Source organism: Scaptodrosophila lebanonensis, unplaced genomic scaffold (genome assembly GCF_003285725.1).
Source record: "Scaptodrosophila lebanonensis strain 11010-0011.00,11010-0021.00 unplaced genomic scaffold, SlebRS2 tig00000043-arrow-pilon, whole genome shotgun sequence".
Taxonomy (NCBI): domain Eukaryota; kingdom Metazoa; phylum Arthropoda; class Insecta; order Diptera; family Drosophilidae; genus Scaptodrosophila; species Scaptodrosophila lebanonensis.
The window spans coordinates 5608376-5626109 of record NW_022060545.1 but is presented as its reverse complement, the minus strand read 5'-3'; the positions used below and the strand labels follow the sequence as shown (position 1 = coordinate 5626109).

At 37.8% G+C, this 17734-nt stretch overlaps 1 protein-coding gene across 8 annotated transcripts in view; it reads left to right on the top strand.

The window, feature by feature from the left end:
- Positions 1-17588, top strand: part of LOC115623071 — a 129648-nt gene extending 112060 nt beyond the window's left edge. For 4 of the 8 annotated variants that reach the window (XM_030517273.1, XM_030517271.1, XM_030517270.1 and 1 more), the window contains 10 exons: positions 507-701; positions 820-928; positions 3283-3462; positions 4110-4247; positions 4308-4465; positions 5352-5717; positions 5777-5987; positions 6127-6343; positions 6461-6564; positions 14625-17588. In XM_030517273.1, the coding sequence (XP_030373133.1) occupies positions 507-701; positions 820-928; positions 3283-3462; positions 4110-4247; positions 4308-4465; positions 5352-5717; positions 5777-5987; positions 6127-6343; positions 6461-6564; positions 14625-14710 (1764 nt within the window). In that variant the 3' untranslated portion in view covers positions 14711-17588. Of the gene's footprint in view, positions 1-506; positions 702-819; positions 929-3282; positions 3463-4109; positions 4248-4307; positions 4466-5351; positions 5718-5776; positions 5988-6126; positions 6344-6460; positions 8490-14624 lie in introns of those variants that run through there. The other 4 variants (XM_030517268.1, XM_030517267.1, XM_030517266.1 and 1 more) reach the window with 1 other exon arrangement.
- The last annotated feature ends 146 nt before the right edge of the window (positions 17589-17734 follow it).

Below are 17734 nucleotides of genomic sequence, written 5' to 3'. Positions count from 1 at the left end.
GCGGCAGCAACAACAACAACAACAAATAGTACAGTGGCGAGATAAGGCAGCTGCTGCTGCTGCTGCTACTGCCACTGTTGATGATGACTCTTCTTCTTATTCTTATTTTCTTCACGCTTTTTATTTGTCGCCATCCCGTTCTGGCGCTCATTTGCCCGCTACCGCCCCCTACCGCCTGCTGCCCACTGCTGGCCGGAAGTATTGTTCCAAATGAAAGCGCGCGCCTGCGGCTATGCTACAGTTTTTTTTTGTTTTTTTTTTTTTTTTTGAAAACTTTATATGCCGCACAAGTTGCAAACTAAAAGTTACGACCACAGTTGTGGGAGTTGGCGACGGCGGCTGCTGATTTTTTAATTTAATTTATGCATTTTTGTTTTATTTTTATTCCACTTGCGCTCGTTTGTAGGCCAGTTTCGCCCCTCTGCCCCCTCCCGTACAGATACTGGGCCGTTGTGGCTGCATCTATGCTTTGTTATTTATTGAATTTATTTTGGATATAAATGCAGCACTTGAACAATCTACTGGAGCACTATCTGGAGCCCATGAAACGCGAGACATTCCTCTCTAATGCTGAAATCAATGCTCTCTTTGGCAACATACACGAGATTGTTACATTCCAGCGTCAGTTCCTGCAGAATCTTGAGGAGGCCTTAGAACTTGAGCCGGAATTCAATAAATTTGAACACTGTGGACAGTTCAGGGTAAGTGGAATGACTCACATAGAAATTGCGTGACTAGACTTGCAATTCTCGGACATTTATTTCTCATTCCCTCGCATTTTCTCCAATCTTTCTTCTTATTTTTTTTTCTTTTTTGCAGAATGTGCTGTTTGCTATCGGTTCCGCTTTTCTCTATTATGTAAATCATTTCAAGCTCTACTCCTCGTTCTGCGCTAGCCACAGCAAGGCTCAGAAGGTTTTGCATCCAAGTAAGTTTATTTTGCCTTTTAAAACGTTCTCGAAGAGTTCAAGAGTTCATGTGTGGGTTGGTATATGTGGCGTTTGATGCGAATCGAGTAAGTGTGCGTGAGTGAACTGTCCAAGTACGCAGGAGCTGTGCAAATTGCTGAAAGCCCTTTACTAACTTAAAGTGAGTTTTGCGGGACAGCTTAAAGAGATACAAATGGGAAGAGGAAAATAATTAATTCAGCTGCATACTTTAACAAAAGAATTCTACAAAAGCCCTTCGGACATCCCACACTATTCAATTAAATATTCTGACGAAATTAAATATAAATACCTAGTCTGACCGTACGCTAATTATCTACTAGTACATTATTCAATACATCTTAATAAGCCTTGTTAGTCATCATATTTAATGTCATTTTCGATAGGATTGAAATGCTTAAAATATTTTGGTGACCCCGATTGAGTGTTGTCCTTTTCTCTATGAAATCTTAAGACGTCTTCTCAAAATTCCACAACAAGCTTCGATTTAAACATTTAGACGCTTGCCTGTCAACGCCTCAATCAACTACTAAAAGGACAAGATAAATTTAAAGCAAAGACAACGCCCATGAATACTTAGTACATTGCAAATGGATGGGGTGTGTCGCACAAATCAAATACGGAAAGAACTATATAAATATGTACTTGCACGAGGCGCTGACTTGAAATCAGTGCCAACTACTCGTACATTGCAATCAGTGTGAACCGTCAAAGTCTATTTAAGTTGTGGGAAACTTATAAAAGTCAAATAAGCGAGTGAGCAAGAAACAGACAAGCAGTCAGACAATCAGAGAGACTGACTGACATAGAAACATCCACGAATGGCAACAAGGCGATAACTATGCGTCTGAAGGCGTCCACCCCCCTCCCCACTCGTACGCTTTAAATGATTTGCAAGTTAAATGAATCATTACAACCACAAAATCCGCCAGACGCAGGCCGCAGTCATCGCATGGAACATACCACATTCATATTCATGCATAGAGCACATGCTAGCTGGCAACTATCACATGGCGCACAGTCGGCGACGGGGCGTTGAAGGGTTAAGGGGTTGGCAATGGCAACTGTCAAGTATCCTTTGTTAATTAAACTTGTAGAATTATGACACGGTTACAAATGGCGGGGAAAATCCCAAAACCCTAAAACCCCAAAAGCCCCAAAAAGGGCGAAAAACTCAGAAAGTGCGAATTATGAGCAGCAGTGGGGTGGAGAACAATGCAGCGCCCATAGTTGTAGTTGCTGTTGTGTTAGTGGGGCGCAAAGGCGACAACATGTTGTAATTAAATTAGACTTAGTCTGAGCTTAAACACACTCGAACAAACACAATTGTTTTTGGCGAGTGGGAGGTGACTAGCAACCATTTAAACGACCAGGCTTATGCACAGTCTGCCATTATTAGTCGCTGAAATGGCAGCTTATCAGCTATGAAATGCTTTATATTGCCAATACTGAAGCATTGATGGATGATGGATGGCTGATTGCATAATGAGAGAAAAGGTAACATGAAAATGTATTAAATGTATCAATGGGCTAAGCTCCGGCAGCTCACCAGCTCAGCTCATCAGCCCGACTCCCGCTCCCGCAGAAGCAACAGCAAGCGGGATGCAGCAGTGTTGGATGCTGATGCCTGAACCCGGCTGTTGAATGAAATTTTATGCAAAAAGTTGAAAGGATAATTAATTATAGCAAGAAGTGCACTTAAGTGCCTTCGTTACATGAGCACTAACGGGCGCCCGCCATGGGTACGGGTTAGAGGCAGCCAACATTGGAAAAGAAGTCTGTGGGTGTTGTGATGGGATGCATATTCTTTGCTTGTTAAATAGATAGCGCAGACGACAGGCGCCATTAGACGCAAATCTGTGCTATAACAGGCAGATAGACAGGCCGACAGACGCACAAGCAGTTGGACAGGAGGGAGGCATGCAACGGTGCCGACCTAAGGCCCATCCATACGGATAATGCGTCGTGCAACGTTGCAGGCGTAGCTTCGACTGTGCCTTTATCAAAGCTGCTCAACTGACAATAAGAACAAGTTAATGACATTTTCTTGTCGACGTTGCAGACAACGATGTTGCACCATCTTATTTCCATCATCCCGATGCATGTATGTGCGAGTATTTGAGTTAATAGCACAACGTAGCAATTAATTACAGCAAAGCGAATTTTCATTGCACGAGTATTTGCAATGGGTTGCATCATCATATATATATGTATATACTATAGTTGTGCATAGTTGGGCACGAAATCAAATCATTTGCCAAATGTCTCAATTGCTATTGTGTTCAGTTATTTTGACATTAGCAACTAATTCGACCCTCCTCTTCTTTCCTCACAGACGAAGGCAACCATGCGCTTCAAGAGTTTCTCGCCGCTAGAAATCCCAAACAACAGCACAGCAGCACCTTGGAATCGTATCTGATCAAACCCATACAGCGCATACTCAAGTATCCGCTATTGTTGCAGCAGATGCGCAATCTGACAGATACGCGAGCCGACGAGCATGTCCATTTGTGCGGTGAGTGAACTACTTGTATTACTATTCCTACTGTTCTTATACGATAAAAACTTATAACTATCACTGTGTAAAATATTGATTTTTGAACCCGAAATTCTTTTCAATACATGGAATGTATTCAAAATATTCAAGTGTCAAGACATTTATTCATTTACTATATTCAAAATTTAAAACCAGTTTAAAAAATGAAACTTCCTTAATAAAATTCAAAATCATTTTATCTGTTAAGCGGTTAAGTTTTATGATTTTCCTTTGATCCCTATATATTAGCTCGATCCTTTACATTTCTGCTTTAACCATAATCATCTTTTAAAACCAGTTTAAGAAATCAAACTTCCCTAATAAAATTCTAAATCATTTTATCTGTTAAGCGTTTTAATATTTTTCTTTGATCCCAAACTATAAGCTCGACTGTTTCATTTTCCTATTCATTTTCCATATGTTTTCTTAAGCTAAACGTTGAACTTCAATTACCTCAACTCTTAATTATATCCAAGCTATCAGCTCGACTATCCTAATACTCTATTAATGTTCCATTTGTTTTTAAGCTAAATTTTAACATTTAAATAAGTTGCAGTATTATTTCCTCTCTAAAGGAATTCTTGAGTCCATATACTAATCCTGTTATTTTATCATGACCCTTACAGAGGCGCTAAAAGGCATGGAGAAAGTGGCAGAGCATATTAACGAAATGCAGCGCATTCATGAGGAATATGGTGCTATATTCGATCATCTGTTTAGGCAGCACCAGAAATCATGCAAGCAGCCCATCGACTTGAGTCCAGGTAAGTTGAAGAGTCCAGACCCATGGAAAATTACATATACAACTCTAGCGCACGGAATAGGTGATCTGTTGTACTATGGCGGCGTGGAATGGTTAAATATTTCCGACTTCTTGGGCAAAATCAAGAAGGGTCTAGAGCTGCACGCCATGTGCTTTGTCTTCAAATCTGCGGTAGTGTTCCTGTGCAAAGAGCGCTTGCGTCAGAAAAAGAAGCTTATGGTGAGTTTCCATTTATCTTTACACTAGAAACTAAGCCAAATAAATAGAATACAAATAATAAACAAGATAGAACGCTACAGTCGAGCAAGCCCGACAGTAAAATAGCCTGTACTCTCCACAAAAAGGAAAAAATTAAAAAAAAAAAAAATTTTTTTAAAATTAAATTATTAAAAAAATGAATGAATTAATTAATTAAAATAATTAATTAAATTAAATTAGAATACATGTTTATGTTCAGTTTAAACAGCATACATTTACATCACGTACCTATGCGTGTTTATATGCGTGTATGTATGCAGCACAAAGTTAAACCAAAGCAGCAACAACAACAACAGCTGCGGGCAGCGCTGCCGACAGAGGCAGCGCATGAGCAGCGATTTTACTTATGGCTATAACTTTCTTCAGAATTGACCTATCATGATGAAATTTGGCACACGGACACATTAGTACTAACTGGATGTACCTACCAAAATTGATTTCAAAATTCCGAGAATTACGGAAGTTATAAGAAAAAATACGAATTGCGGGGGAGTGGGGGGGTGTATCAGAAAAAATAAACAAACTCGTTCTGCCTAGGGCTTATAGGAACCTTGATACCAATTTTGGTTATCCTAGCTCTTGTACTTACTGAGATCCTTGCGCTCATACAGACAGACGGACAGACGGTCAGACGGACAGACGGACATGGCTATATCGACTCGTCTTCTCATCCTGATCAAGAATATATATACTTTGTGGGGTCTGCCACGCCTCCTTCTGTGTGTTACATACATGCGCACAAAACTAGTATAGCCTTTCACCCTTTGGGTACAGGCTATAAAAAGGAAAAGTTTAATAATAATTGAATAAACATTAAATCATACTTTTGATTTCTCTGCAATTGCAGGGCGTTTCGAGCAAAAACGCACCAAACGAAGTCGAAATCATACGCTATCAGGTGCTCATACCGGTTACCGAGGTACAGGTTCGCGCCTCCTCGGCCAAGGACATGGACTCTCACTTCCTGTGGGAGCTCATACATTTGCGTTCGCAGCTGCAGCGACGCTCGGAGAAGGTGTACGTGCTGTCAAACAGCACAGCCGACTTCCGCAATGCATTCCTCAAGACCATCAGGCAAATCATACGAGAGAGTGTGCGAAACATGTCAATTCCCATGAAAAATTTCGGTGGTAGTTCTGGATCTGTTTCCGGAATGTCCTCACAGGGCGGCTATGCGGGCAACTCCCAGACCCTGGAACGGCCAAAGCAGCAGGTAATCTCAACTATAGATTTTCCGTGCTTTGTATTCCAATCACAATCGCCTTTCAATAGATAACCATTGTGCATGGCTCGCACACGCTGGGCAAGCCAAAGAAAAAATCGGGCTCGCAACGCCATTCGGCCGGCAACATTGACTATGACAATCTGTCGGGCAGCCAGGAGGCGGATGATGTGCCACCCAGTGTGCATTATGCGCCACACACACAGCAGATGCAGCCTGTGGGCTTCCGTAGTCGCAGCAAGACAGTTGGCGATGTCACTGGTAAGTGTTTGTGTCTTGGACTTGTTTGTATCGCTTGCTGATTACTTTCTACCAACCCTCGTCCGTCCACCCTCGCACTACGTCACTACCTCAATATGTTTGCTGTCACTTAACCATTTCACTCACTCATGTCATAAAGAAATCACTTACTCCTCCATAGATCCGCAGCCGCATCAGCATCAGCATCATCCACAGCAACCGCCTCCGCCACCGATTCGTCAGCCACACTTGCATCATCACAGCGACATCGAACGCATTGATCCGGGCACCAAGTCAGAGGGTGAGGAGGACTCGCAACAAGGAACAATCAGACCGAAGGCCACCCTGGGCCGCACGCCCAATCACTTGACACTGAGGTGAGTGTAAAGTTAGAGAATCTAGAGAATTGGTTGAAGTAGAACCATGTACTAATGCTTGAACCATATCCATACCATCTCTCTGCCCATCTCTTTGGAACTGTTATACTCTCCCAGCACCACTTCTACGCTCTCGGTAGGCAGTACTGGCAGCCAGGCGCGCTTGATCCAATCATCGCACCCACCATCAAACTACCAACCCGTGCTAATGAAGGACCTAGGTAAGACTAGCTCTAGCGAAGGCGAGCAAGCAGCCGAGCTGCCCGACGAACAACCGCTCGAGTCGGACTTGCATGCCGCCCAAGTGGCAGCGGCCTTTAATTTAAGCTTTGGCAGTAGTGGTAGCTTGTTCGCATCCAGTAGTAACGATCAGACCCAGACCCTCCAGACAACAACACTGCACCTGTCCCCGCGCCAGTCCCCTCGTCAATCGCCTCGCCAGTCGCCAAAGCAGGAGATCGAGGTCATTGAAATATTCCAGAGTGAGGCAGAGCGTCTGGCGGCAACAGAACAGGTGGCCGTGGTGCATCAGGTGGGCAGGGAATCGCACAGGCGACGTGACCGTGATACTGACGCCGACCACGACCTTGACTTAACAGAAACTGACGCAACAGCACGCTTCATGGACAAACACCTCAGCGAGCTGGAGCAGGAAGATTTGACAGATGGCACCTGCGATATAGCTGCCTATATGGCTAGCTTGCGCGACAAGGCATTTGAGCCGCCGGACAATGGCACCGTTGCCGTCGATCAGCAGCAAAACGATTCAAGTCTGTCACCAGAACCACAGACCATTGTGGAAAATACTCAACAGACAGTAATTGTGGATATAGAATCGCCCCGACCAGCCACAGAGTCGGATAGTACGGGAACAACCACTGGACCATCGGAACGCTCGGAGGATGAGTCCGAAGAAACCGCACCTGTGGCCTCCCACATTGTTGTTATTGACAAGAAGGTTGACAAGCTTTTCAAGTCCAAGTCCCCGGAGCGTCCCAGCACTAGCAGTGGTGCCAAGCCGAAGACAAGTAAGCGACAGAGCATTTACATCTCGCCCGATCGATCCAAGTCTCAGGGCAGCTCACCCGTGCGCATCATCAAGATCAAGTCGCCACGCACGAGTGTCAGTGAACAGGGTAAGCGATTAAGCGTATGCTCGAGCCGTGACAACTCTCAGGATAGGCTGTCCGGCGGCAGGCGCACACCCAGCCCTCGGCGCTCTTCTGAAGGAGGTGGCGGCATACTTAAGCACACTAGTCCAGCGCAGGGCATACTCAAGCCACCCTCTAGCCCCGCAAAGTCGAAGAGTCCCGACCGTAGCTGTCTTAAGAAGGGCGGGCCATCGCATGTCTGCAGCGTGGAGTCATCTACGCTCTCCCCCCACATCTCCCCGCGCAGCAGCGTCGATCACTTATCGCCAGATCGCGCCAACACCTGTTTACGTCACTCTCCACGCAGCAGTTTCGATAGCCATGGCTCCGATCACAACCTGGATGTACCCCATGCGGTATCCGTACGTCCGATGCGTCAGGCAGCCGAGGGTTTCAGTAGCGGCGGGAGAAAGCGCAGCATGTCCGCTCACGGCAGCTTCGAAACTGGTAACAAGGTTCGCACACAGGAGACATATCAATACTATCCGGTATACGACAATCAGACGTGCAGCGATCATTATGTGGCAGCCGCTCCCACATCACAGTACAAATACACAACCGGCGGGAACGGAAACGGACGGCGGCTTAGCAAGTCTTTGGAGCGCTCTACTTCGCGAGACAGCAACACTACAAACAGCTCCTATCGCTATGGTGTCTCACCGGAACGCAACTATGTGGTCTACAGCTCTGGACCCCTACGCTCACAATCGGCCGAGAATACGTTCTCACAACCCATTTATGACCCGCTGCCCAGACAGCATTACGTCGCGCCCATACCGCATGCCGCCTATGCCGCTGACTTGGGCTATTCGGCTGGGTACGGTGGGGTCTGTCCCCACGAGCAGCAGCGACCCTATCAGCTAAGCTCCTCGGCCCCCGAGTACACCACTTGCATTGACTGTCTCTATCAGAAGCGACCTTCCTAGCAGAAGTCCCGCGTGCGGCAGAGTCGCACGCGGAAGAAGACACCACGCGGCATAGTTGTCGGAGCACAGGCGGCCGGAGGCGCCAGCATCGGTTTCATGCCCGATCCCGCCACTGAAGTCGGCGGCTGTGTCGATTGCCATGACTACTTCGAGATACACGTCTAAGCTGAATACTAAAAAGTTATGTTTGTGCGCTAGAGCTGTAAGTAGAGCAGTAAAGCGACTAATGATCATGTTTATGAAACTGAACAAACACTTCCGGTATTATAAAGCATTACTTGTACATGGTGTTTAGACGTTCCAGCGCCTGATAAACACTCAAGTATGTGAAGGATTATATATTCTATATACTCGCACTGTTTACAGCTGTGGCAAAGACTAAAACAGGGATTTTTAAAAGCACATTTACTCATTTTTGTATAGACCATATACTCGTATAGACTGTATTATGGAGCGTATAAAAGAAACATTCTGTTTAGCACACATACCCCTTACAAAGAATTGAAGCTGAACGAAGATTTTAACACTTTTAAGAGCATCCCATTTAGTGAAGTGAAGGGAGTGTTTTTCTTAAAAAACGATATGATTAGCCTTCATTTTGAAGAGCCACTTGATATATGTATAACATATATACTTACTATTATTTAAGTCGACCTATGCTTGAATTATTTGTATGGGGTATGTGTTGTTGCGCAACTCAACGCAAAGTTTCAGGTAAATTTAAGCTGATATTTGGGTGCTCCAGCCAAAGATAACATTGTCACATACTCTCAATTAACATAAAAAGAACATCAACAACAACAACAACAACAACCACATGGAAAACAAGAACCCGAAATGCCTCAAAACGATATACAAACAGTAAATAAATTTTAAATAAATTACTCAGCGCAAATATACGTAAAATCTTATAACGAAAGCAAATAGAAGAACAAACAAAAACAAATAGAGCATAACAATAAATGACGAAACTAAATGCAAACTTATACGATCAAGGGATTGAAAACGAATACCAAATACCCAACCAAACTCAATGCAGAACTTTTGAGTGTGGTGTGGTGGCAAGCATAAGTTAAGTATAAGACTAAGTTCGTAGATTCAAGACTCTCTCAGTCTCACTCTCAGCCTCATCCCCCCCTTGACTGCATCTCTATCTCCAGCTCTATCTGTACGTGGTAGTTAGCTCATAGTTCTACAAAGTAATCAAAATCACAAAATGATATTAACCCTAGAAGAGAACACCAAACTGCATGTAATAGTCACTCACCTGCCCCATGGCCCTGCCACATCGCAAAAGTTTCACTCGAATGGCCTGAAAATATGAAAATGAAAGTTTCCGCAACCCCAATAGAGTCGAGTCATCGACAAGACGGGGGTGGCTGTTCGGGTTAATTATTTTAATGCAGAGCATGGAGCATGGGGGAGAGGAGGGGAGGTTGTATGAGAAAGGGAGGGAGGGAGATAGTAAAATTTTGCATAGCTTAAGGTATAATTTACACAAAATGGCGGAAGTTCTTGCAAAACTTTCGCGGCAAATGAAAAACGCGCAACCGTGTGCGCTCTATATAACGCATACGCCGAGTGGTACACGGCTGAAGTGGCGTAATTACGCAAAACTAAAAGTTAAAATTCATACTCGCACTCAAGTAAACTACGTACATAAGAGACATGCATTCAAAACTTAAAACCAGACAAACAACTGCAAACATGAACAACGGAACGCACACACACACACACGCACACACACACACAGAAACGCACACAACTAAAAATCCATACTATATATACATGGTATAGACATAGAGAAAAATCATTCAACGCAACTGGTAAAGTTAAGCGGAAGTCACTTCGTAACTATTTTCAGGAAAACTGTTTCACTGACATTTCCACTCGCAGAAAATGGAAATGAAATCCAAATTATTAGTTAAAGCAGAGAAAAACAAAACCAACAACAAGTTAGAGAATTTTTCAAATTTAAGTGTAAGCGAAAAAAAGCGGGTTGGCAAAATTTCACATGGGTTAACAATAAAAATACAAAAGATACATATTTATATAGTTAGTTAGAAAATTTTCAAATTATTGTACGTACACATCTCGATGGTATAAACAAAAGTTGTGACAAATAAGTTAAATGTGTACAATTATTAGAACTATATATACAAGTACATACATATATATATATATGATTTATCATATTTTTTTATATGTACAATTATATACTTTTGAACGCGACATACTTGTACATACATGTATGTATCTGTGTGTGTCTCAGCAAGTAGTATGGGTTGACATTTTGTTGTTTTATAGGTCGTTTTGGAGATACATGTTATTAAAAAAAACAAATACAATAAAACAAATGCAAATAAATGTATTAAAGAATGATAATCGTAAGTTGTACCTCAATGTTCAGTATTAAATACATACATATAAACGTAAATAAATATGTAAAGCATAATATTATTAAACTAATATTACTACTACGGTATAGAGCCACCAGTATACATGGCTGTAGGTATACCTAAATACATACATACATACGCATATTTACTACAACGGGAGGCAAGTGTGAACCATTAAATTATATTCCAATCCGATAGTTCCATTACTGTCGAAGCCTTTGTTTGTTGAGTAAAAATTCATAATTGTTTTATGTGTTGTTTTCAAATTGTTAGTAAACTAAAAAAAAAAAAAACAATCAATATATTATGGAAAATCGTAGGATTTAACTCTGCCTTCTTGTCAGTCATCTGATCTCGAGAAAAAAAATTAAAGTTCTCCCTTAAGTCATTAAAAGTCTAGTAGTCTAGTGCTGAGAAATTTTATTATTTTGAGCTGCAATACCAATACTGATGTGATCAGTGTTGGAAAATTGCATCTAAACCAACACATTGCAAAATATAATATAAAATTTGTAAAACTAAACACATCTCGAATAAGTTCATTTAAGTTTCTGAAAAAGCCACTTCTTTGAATATTCGAGCACTGTTCATCTAATAAGTATTTTAACCCGATCTCTGATTCATTTTGGTTCACATTTGCCACCCAATAGGCTAAGTTTTGGGCGCGAATATTTAAAAAACAAAAGAAGATATACATATACAAAAATCAAAAGAAAATCATAAGGACTTAATGATCAAATATCAGGTTGTTCGAACTAAATGGAAATAAGCAGCAAATATGATAAATACGAGTACAGCAACGTTTACAGTTTACTCTGGGCTTCACAGCAACAAAATCAAAACTCTTTAAATCAAAAATGTACGAGTATGAATAAAACAAAAAAAACAAAAAAATTATGGAAAAGTACTACTACGACTAAATTCCAATATGCATGCCAGCATGCATGCATACATATGCCTCTAAACCTTAATCAAATACTAAAAAAAAGTTCATATACATATATTGTGTGTTCTCCAAATGTCACTGTTGCATAAATAACATAAATGTCCCAACAAAATCTAAATCAAAAAGGAAAACAATTTATCAAATATAGAGAATTAAATCAACAATAACTAAAGCTACAGCTAAAGCCAATGGGCAATGGAAATGGAAAACAAAAATGAATATGCAAATAGGTTAAACATAAAAATTCAATTTAAACAAATATTATCTAAATAAACCATAGTCGACGACTAAGCAAACATCAATTAAACTCAATAATTTCAACGACAGCTCTCGGACAGCGACAAATACAACAACAACAACAACAACAGCCACTAAAACCAACAATAATAAGCGTGCAAAATACAGCGATTCCCCTTCAACGAGCCCCAAAACTACCGCCAATTAAATGAGAAATGAATTGATTAGTTTTTTAAATTCTAGTTTACAAATAATTTGACATTCATTTTCAATTTATAGTTAAGCAGGTAAGTGCGCGCGACCACCACAAAATGCTAGGTTTTGGTCATTTAGGCGTTAATTAAAATCTTAATTGATGAATTAGACATTTAACAAATTTACGGGTGATATTTAATTTGATTATTGCTCGAACAAGCAAGCAATTGTCTTCAAGATTAGCAAACGATATCAAAGAAGAACGAGCGGGTGTAGGCCGTATTCTTGTTTTTCAAAGCTTCAGGCCTAAAAAAAATGATGATATATGTACTATATACTATTGTGTTTTCACATTAATACTGTATAGCAATTTATTCGTTTAAATTATTATAATCCACAATATAAATCAAAGTTAGTTGGTTTTGTGCCCATTCGGAAAAAAAACAAACACACACACACACTTACACATAATTGTATCTGTTGTAACTGTTACAGACACTTGATAGCTTGAAATACAAAAACTTCAACACAAAATAATCAAATTAGTTGGCATCGCTTGATTACTGATTACTAATTACTGATTACTGATGAAATGCAATAAGCAATGAATTTATTGAATGCCATTATCTTGCAAGGATTTGTGCTAGCTCTGTCTTCATTTATTCCATAACTTCCTTACTGCATTTATTAAAATAGATGTAGGTTTTATAATACGAGTACAGCGCAATGAAAGATTCAATTCAATTGTTCGAAAACGTAAATAATTTTTACTTTGTTTCTTGTAAATGATATATATTTTATTACGGAAATGAAGAGAATATAATGATATACAATCAAATTTGAAATAACTATATATGTCTTATGGTTACACACTTGCTCCACAACCACCCACTCCCTCCTTGAACTTTTGTGGCAATATTTAAACATGTTCAAAAATTTGATTTTCTTTTTGAATACGCTTTTTGTATATCTATCATGTTACCCCTGAATGAAGGAAACACATTTTTTGTGATTTGCAACACTTATCAACTTTTAGGCTTATGTGTTTCATAATTCCCAATTACAATCTCACTTTCTCCTTTGATTTTTCGATATCGATGAAATATTGCTTTTCGAAACAATTACTAATTTTGGTTTTGTTTTATCATAAATTTTCGCAAAAATATTCTGTAATCGGAAAGGAAATGTTTGAAATATTTCGTGTTTTGGAAATAGAAACGTTTTGAAAAAATGTGAAATATGAAACATGTTGTGTCATTACTCAATCCGTTCCATTCCGGCTTTTGTCGTTCCATTTCATTTCAGATCATATGTTGGGCCACGTTTAATTTGAACACAAGGTTTCGGAACTTTTCTGTACCCAAATATTCTATTCATAGTGTACATACGAGTACATCCATCTAATACTTCTAAAATAATTGAAAATATGAGTAAATTCTGCACAATTGAACACATTCTAAAGATGGTGAATGATTCGAATGATTCGAATGATTCACTCCATCATTTCAAAGCGCCTTCACACTCACGAGTAGAATCAAATATTATTAGTGTTTAACACATCTTGCATAAATTTAAAATGATTTCCTTCTCTTTTTCTAATTTTTTTATTTAAACATTCACACTCTGCACACTATTTTGATCGCAACTTTAAGAGTAGTTTGCAAGCAACACAAAACATGAAAAATGTTGGCATACAATGAAAAGTGGATTGAAAAAATTCGACATTTTTGAAAAAATGGATAAACATGCAACTAAATGAAAATGCATTTTCGAACAGATATAAAAGCAACAAAATCAATTTAAAAACCAAGCGATGTCAACATTTTAGACAACACTACTAACTACTGTACCCCACTCTTACCCTATAAATTGCTAAAGTCCTCAAAACCAAACTAAACTCAACTTAATACGTAACCCCACAAACTACCTAGTACCTTACTTAGCTAGCTGTTGATGGTGTTCCCTTCATCAAGTATGCCACTATTCTTAAGTAGTCATTAAACAATTTTTAAGTAGATCCCATTATTATTACATAAAAACCAAAAATTATTTTGCTTACATTCTAAAAAAAAAAAAAAAACAAAACAAAATGCAATGCATGCCCGTAGATTGTTACTTTAAATAAATTGCTTAAAGTAAAAATCTTGTATAATATACATAATTCGACAATTGGTAACGCGAAGAGAACAAAAATCTCTACAGAAAATGGTTCACAAATGCCAAAGAGAACGATTTTCGAACACTCTCGCTATATCTGTCTGACTATCTATCTCTATCTGTATATAATGCTACAAATTAATTATTGTTTTGGATATTTCAAATAAATAAAAAAACAGCAAACAGAAATCTGAACAACAAAAATCAAATTTCATATTTTTTCATATATGGTTTCCATTATATCTTTTCTTTTCTTTCACTTAATTGTAGGGTCCCCGGTGTGGAAACCACGAGACATGATAAATTTAGGCACAGATCCACAGTCAACAACCCGCAAAGACGATGTGAAAAATTAAATCAGATAAAGCCAAACAAAGCTTTTAGCATAAAACTAAGAAAATAATATGCGAAACGAACTCAATCCAATTTCTTGCGTTCAATTTTAACTAATCAAGTGTAAGCAACAACAACAACAATAATAATAATTACAACAACAACAAAAAAACAACAAACAACAACAGTTCATACAAGAACAAAACACAAGCAAAGCGAACTAACGTACTATGTATTTTTAAAACAGGATACCTTCAATTTAAGAAAACAAACAGAGTAACAGAGAAACAAAGTAACAGAGAAGAAAGAGAGAAAGAGAGAGAAACGTAAGAAATCAATTGTTATTGTATTGTATCCACAATCTTAAACTTGTTACGTACTTACTACACGATGATTTGATTTGTTTCTTAAGCATAAAACATCGAAGAAGTTTGTTCATTAATTTTATTTCAACTTTTAATAGGAACAAGAGAACAAAAGGAAATTAACAAATCTCTTTTAAAGACTTTGATTTATACCGATTGTATTTAACACGTGCAACAAACAAATTTCATATTGAATATATAATTAATTAAATTTAAAAAAAAAAACGAGCAAAGGATTTTGAAAAAGATTTAAACAAAAAATATGAGAACAAATTCAATGCATTTGTCGCTGAAAAAGACTTGAAAGTAAATTTCGATTTAAATACATTTATTGAGGGGAAAACCGTAGAGAAATTGCAACATTGTATTTAGGCTTAGTGAATTTAAATTTAAAACAAAATGAAAAACCAAAAACAAAACACAAAGCAGAATTGCAAATTAAATGAGAAGAGAAATGAAAAGGAGACAACAATTCAAAAAATGAATAAGAAATCGTTCAAAAGAAAGAACATTTTAGAGAGTTAAGCAACACACAAGCAAATCATTACACTCGTATTAAATAAAGCGAAATGCGAATGTTTAGTTTATAGGAGATACACTGAAATAAATTACAAAGCAAACCACACACACGGAGACACAACCAGCATGAGAAATGAAAATAGGAAAAATTTAGTGAAAATGTTGAATGGTGAAGAAGATGAAATAATAACATAACACTACAAGTAAATCCATACACACTAGTAAAGCGTTAAATATGAAATTTAAAAAATCAAATTTAAAAAACAAAAACCAACCCAAAAGTCCCTCACAAAGCCAAGTAAAGCAAACGAGCAAAAGTTTAAAAAACATTTTAAAATATGCGAAATTATAAGCATTAACAAAGAAATGAACACAAACACCAACACATTCACAAAGCAACAATGAAAAACCAACACCTAGCAAAATTACAATAATATTTAAAACCAAAAACAACAAAGCAAATCAAAGAAAACAAAAACAAAAACATATAGCAAGGTTCCATACGCAAGCAAACACAGAGACAAGTGTTCAATAATTTTCATTGTGAATTATTTATTTGAGTTCTTGCCATTTGTTTACACGATATTATTTGTTTTTGCAAAAGCCTAAGCGAAACAACACTCACATTTTTTGATAAGAATTCTACCAAGAGATAAACAAAAAATAATAATTAAATTGGTTGTGAATGCAGCTTGGATGTTATTCGATTAAAAGAAAACCCCCGAATTGCTGAATGAATTTAATCCATTAAGCTCACAACTCATCGACCATCATTCGATCACTCGATCATTCGATCAATTAATCATTCACGTTCTCCAGCTCACACTGTCGGCAGACAATTTTCGGTAACTTTCTTGCAGTGTATGCATCAGCTGGCTTTCATTTTGCCACTCCCATTGATGAAGATCGAAACATAATCAAAACATTTTTAGGTTTCCAATATATTTGAATAATATATTCAATATAGAATTGAATTAAACGGCAAACAGTAATAACTACAAATTCTAAACAGATTAATTGATAAAACGATAAACAAGAAATGAAAGGAACGAACGAAACTTAATCAAACCAACACCCCCACAAACAAACATAAGAAGAATAATAATAATAATATTTATAATAAAAATAATAATAATATACCAAATCACAGCATTTTAACATAATTTTTACTGTAAATATAAGTTGGAAATAAGAGATAATTCAAAACCAAAGCAGAGCAGTCAGCTTTACGATGCCGGAAACTTTAGTCAATGAAAATAAATGAATAGTTCAATTTTAAAACTCAGTTGAAAATGGTTATAACAACAACAAAAACAACAACAACAAGAAAGAAACAAAATAAGAAACAACTAATTAAAATAGTATGATTAATTTTGTAAGCGTTAGACTAATTTTTAATACATTTTAACATAATGTGCATCAATGAATTGTATTAAGCAATTGAGAAACATTTAATTGAGTTCAGCACCGGCCCCTCCGTCACAGAGCGGGGCGCAAAACAACTTTTTAACAAATTGTTATTGGATATTTGATTTGTTTAAGCAATTGTTAGTTATTCTACCATATTTACTTTGGCCTGAGCAGCAAGTAAATGACAGAAAATAGCAAATATATTACAGTTATAAGTCAGCAAACACGCAAACATAACCAAATTTACGAAATTCAAAAGCGAAAAGCAAAAACAAACATTTACAAATAGAAGAGCCGATTTGTAACACAATTGCAAGAAGTTAAAACGAAACGAGTCTATTTATAACAACCAATCAACCAACCAAACAAACAACAAACAAACAAACGACAAACATTTAAAATTCAATTTTTATTATAAAGTAATTAGCAACTGCAAAAAAAAAAAAACAAAACAACAACAACAAGAGCAAATGATGTTGAAAAGTACTTTTGGAAAACCACAACAAAACAATTCACACCACAGCAAAATACACAATAAAAACAATTAACAACATCAAAGATTATACAATTGCAAATGAAAATTAATATGCAAAATAAGGAAACTGAAGATATGTGAATTATATATATATATATATATATATATATATATAAATATATATAAAAAATGAAAATGATTAAATTACGAAATCCTTTTGAAGTGAAACAAATCCAAAATAAAATGTGAAATTAAAAATACATGCAAGTTGTCAAGAT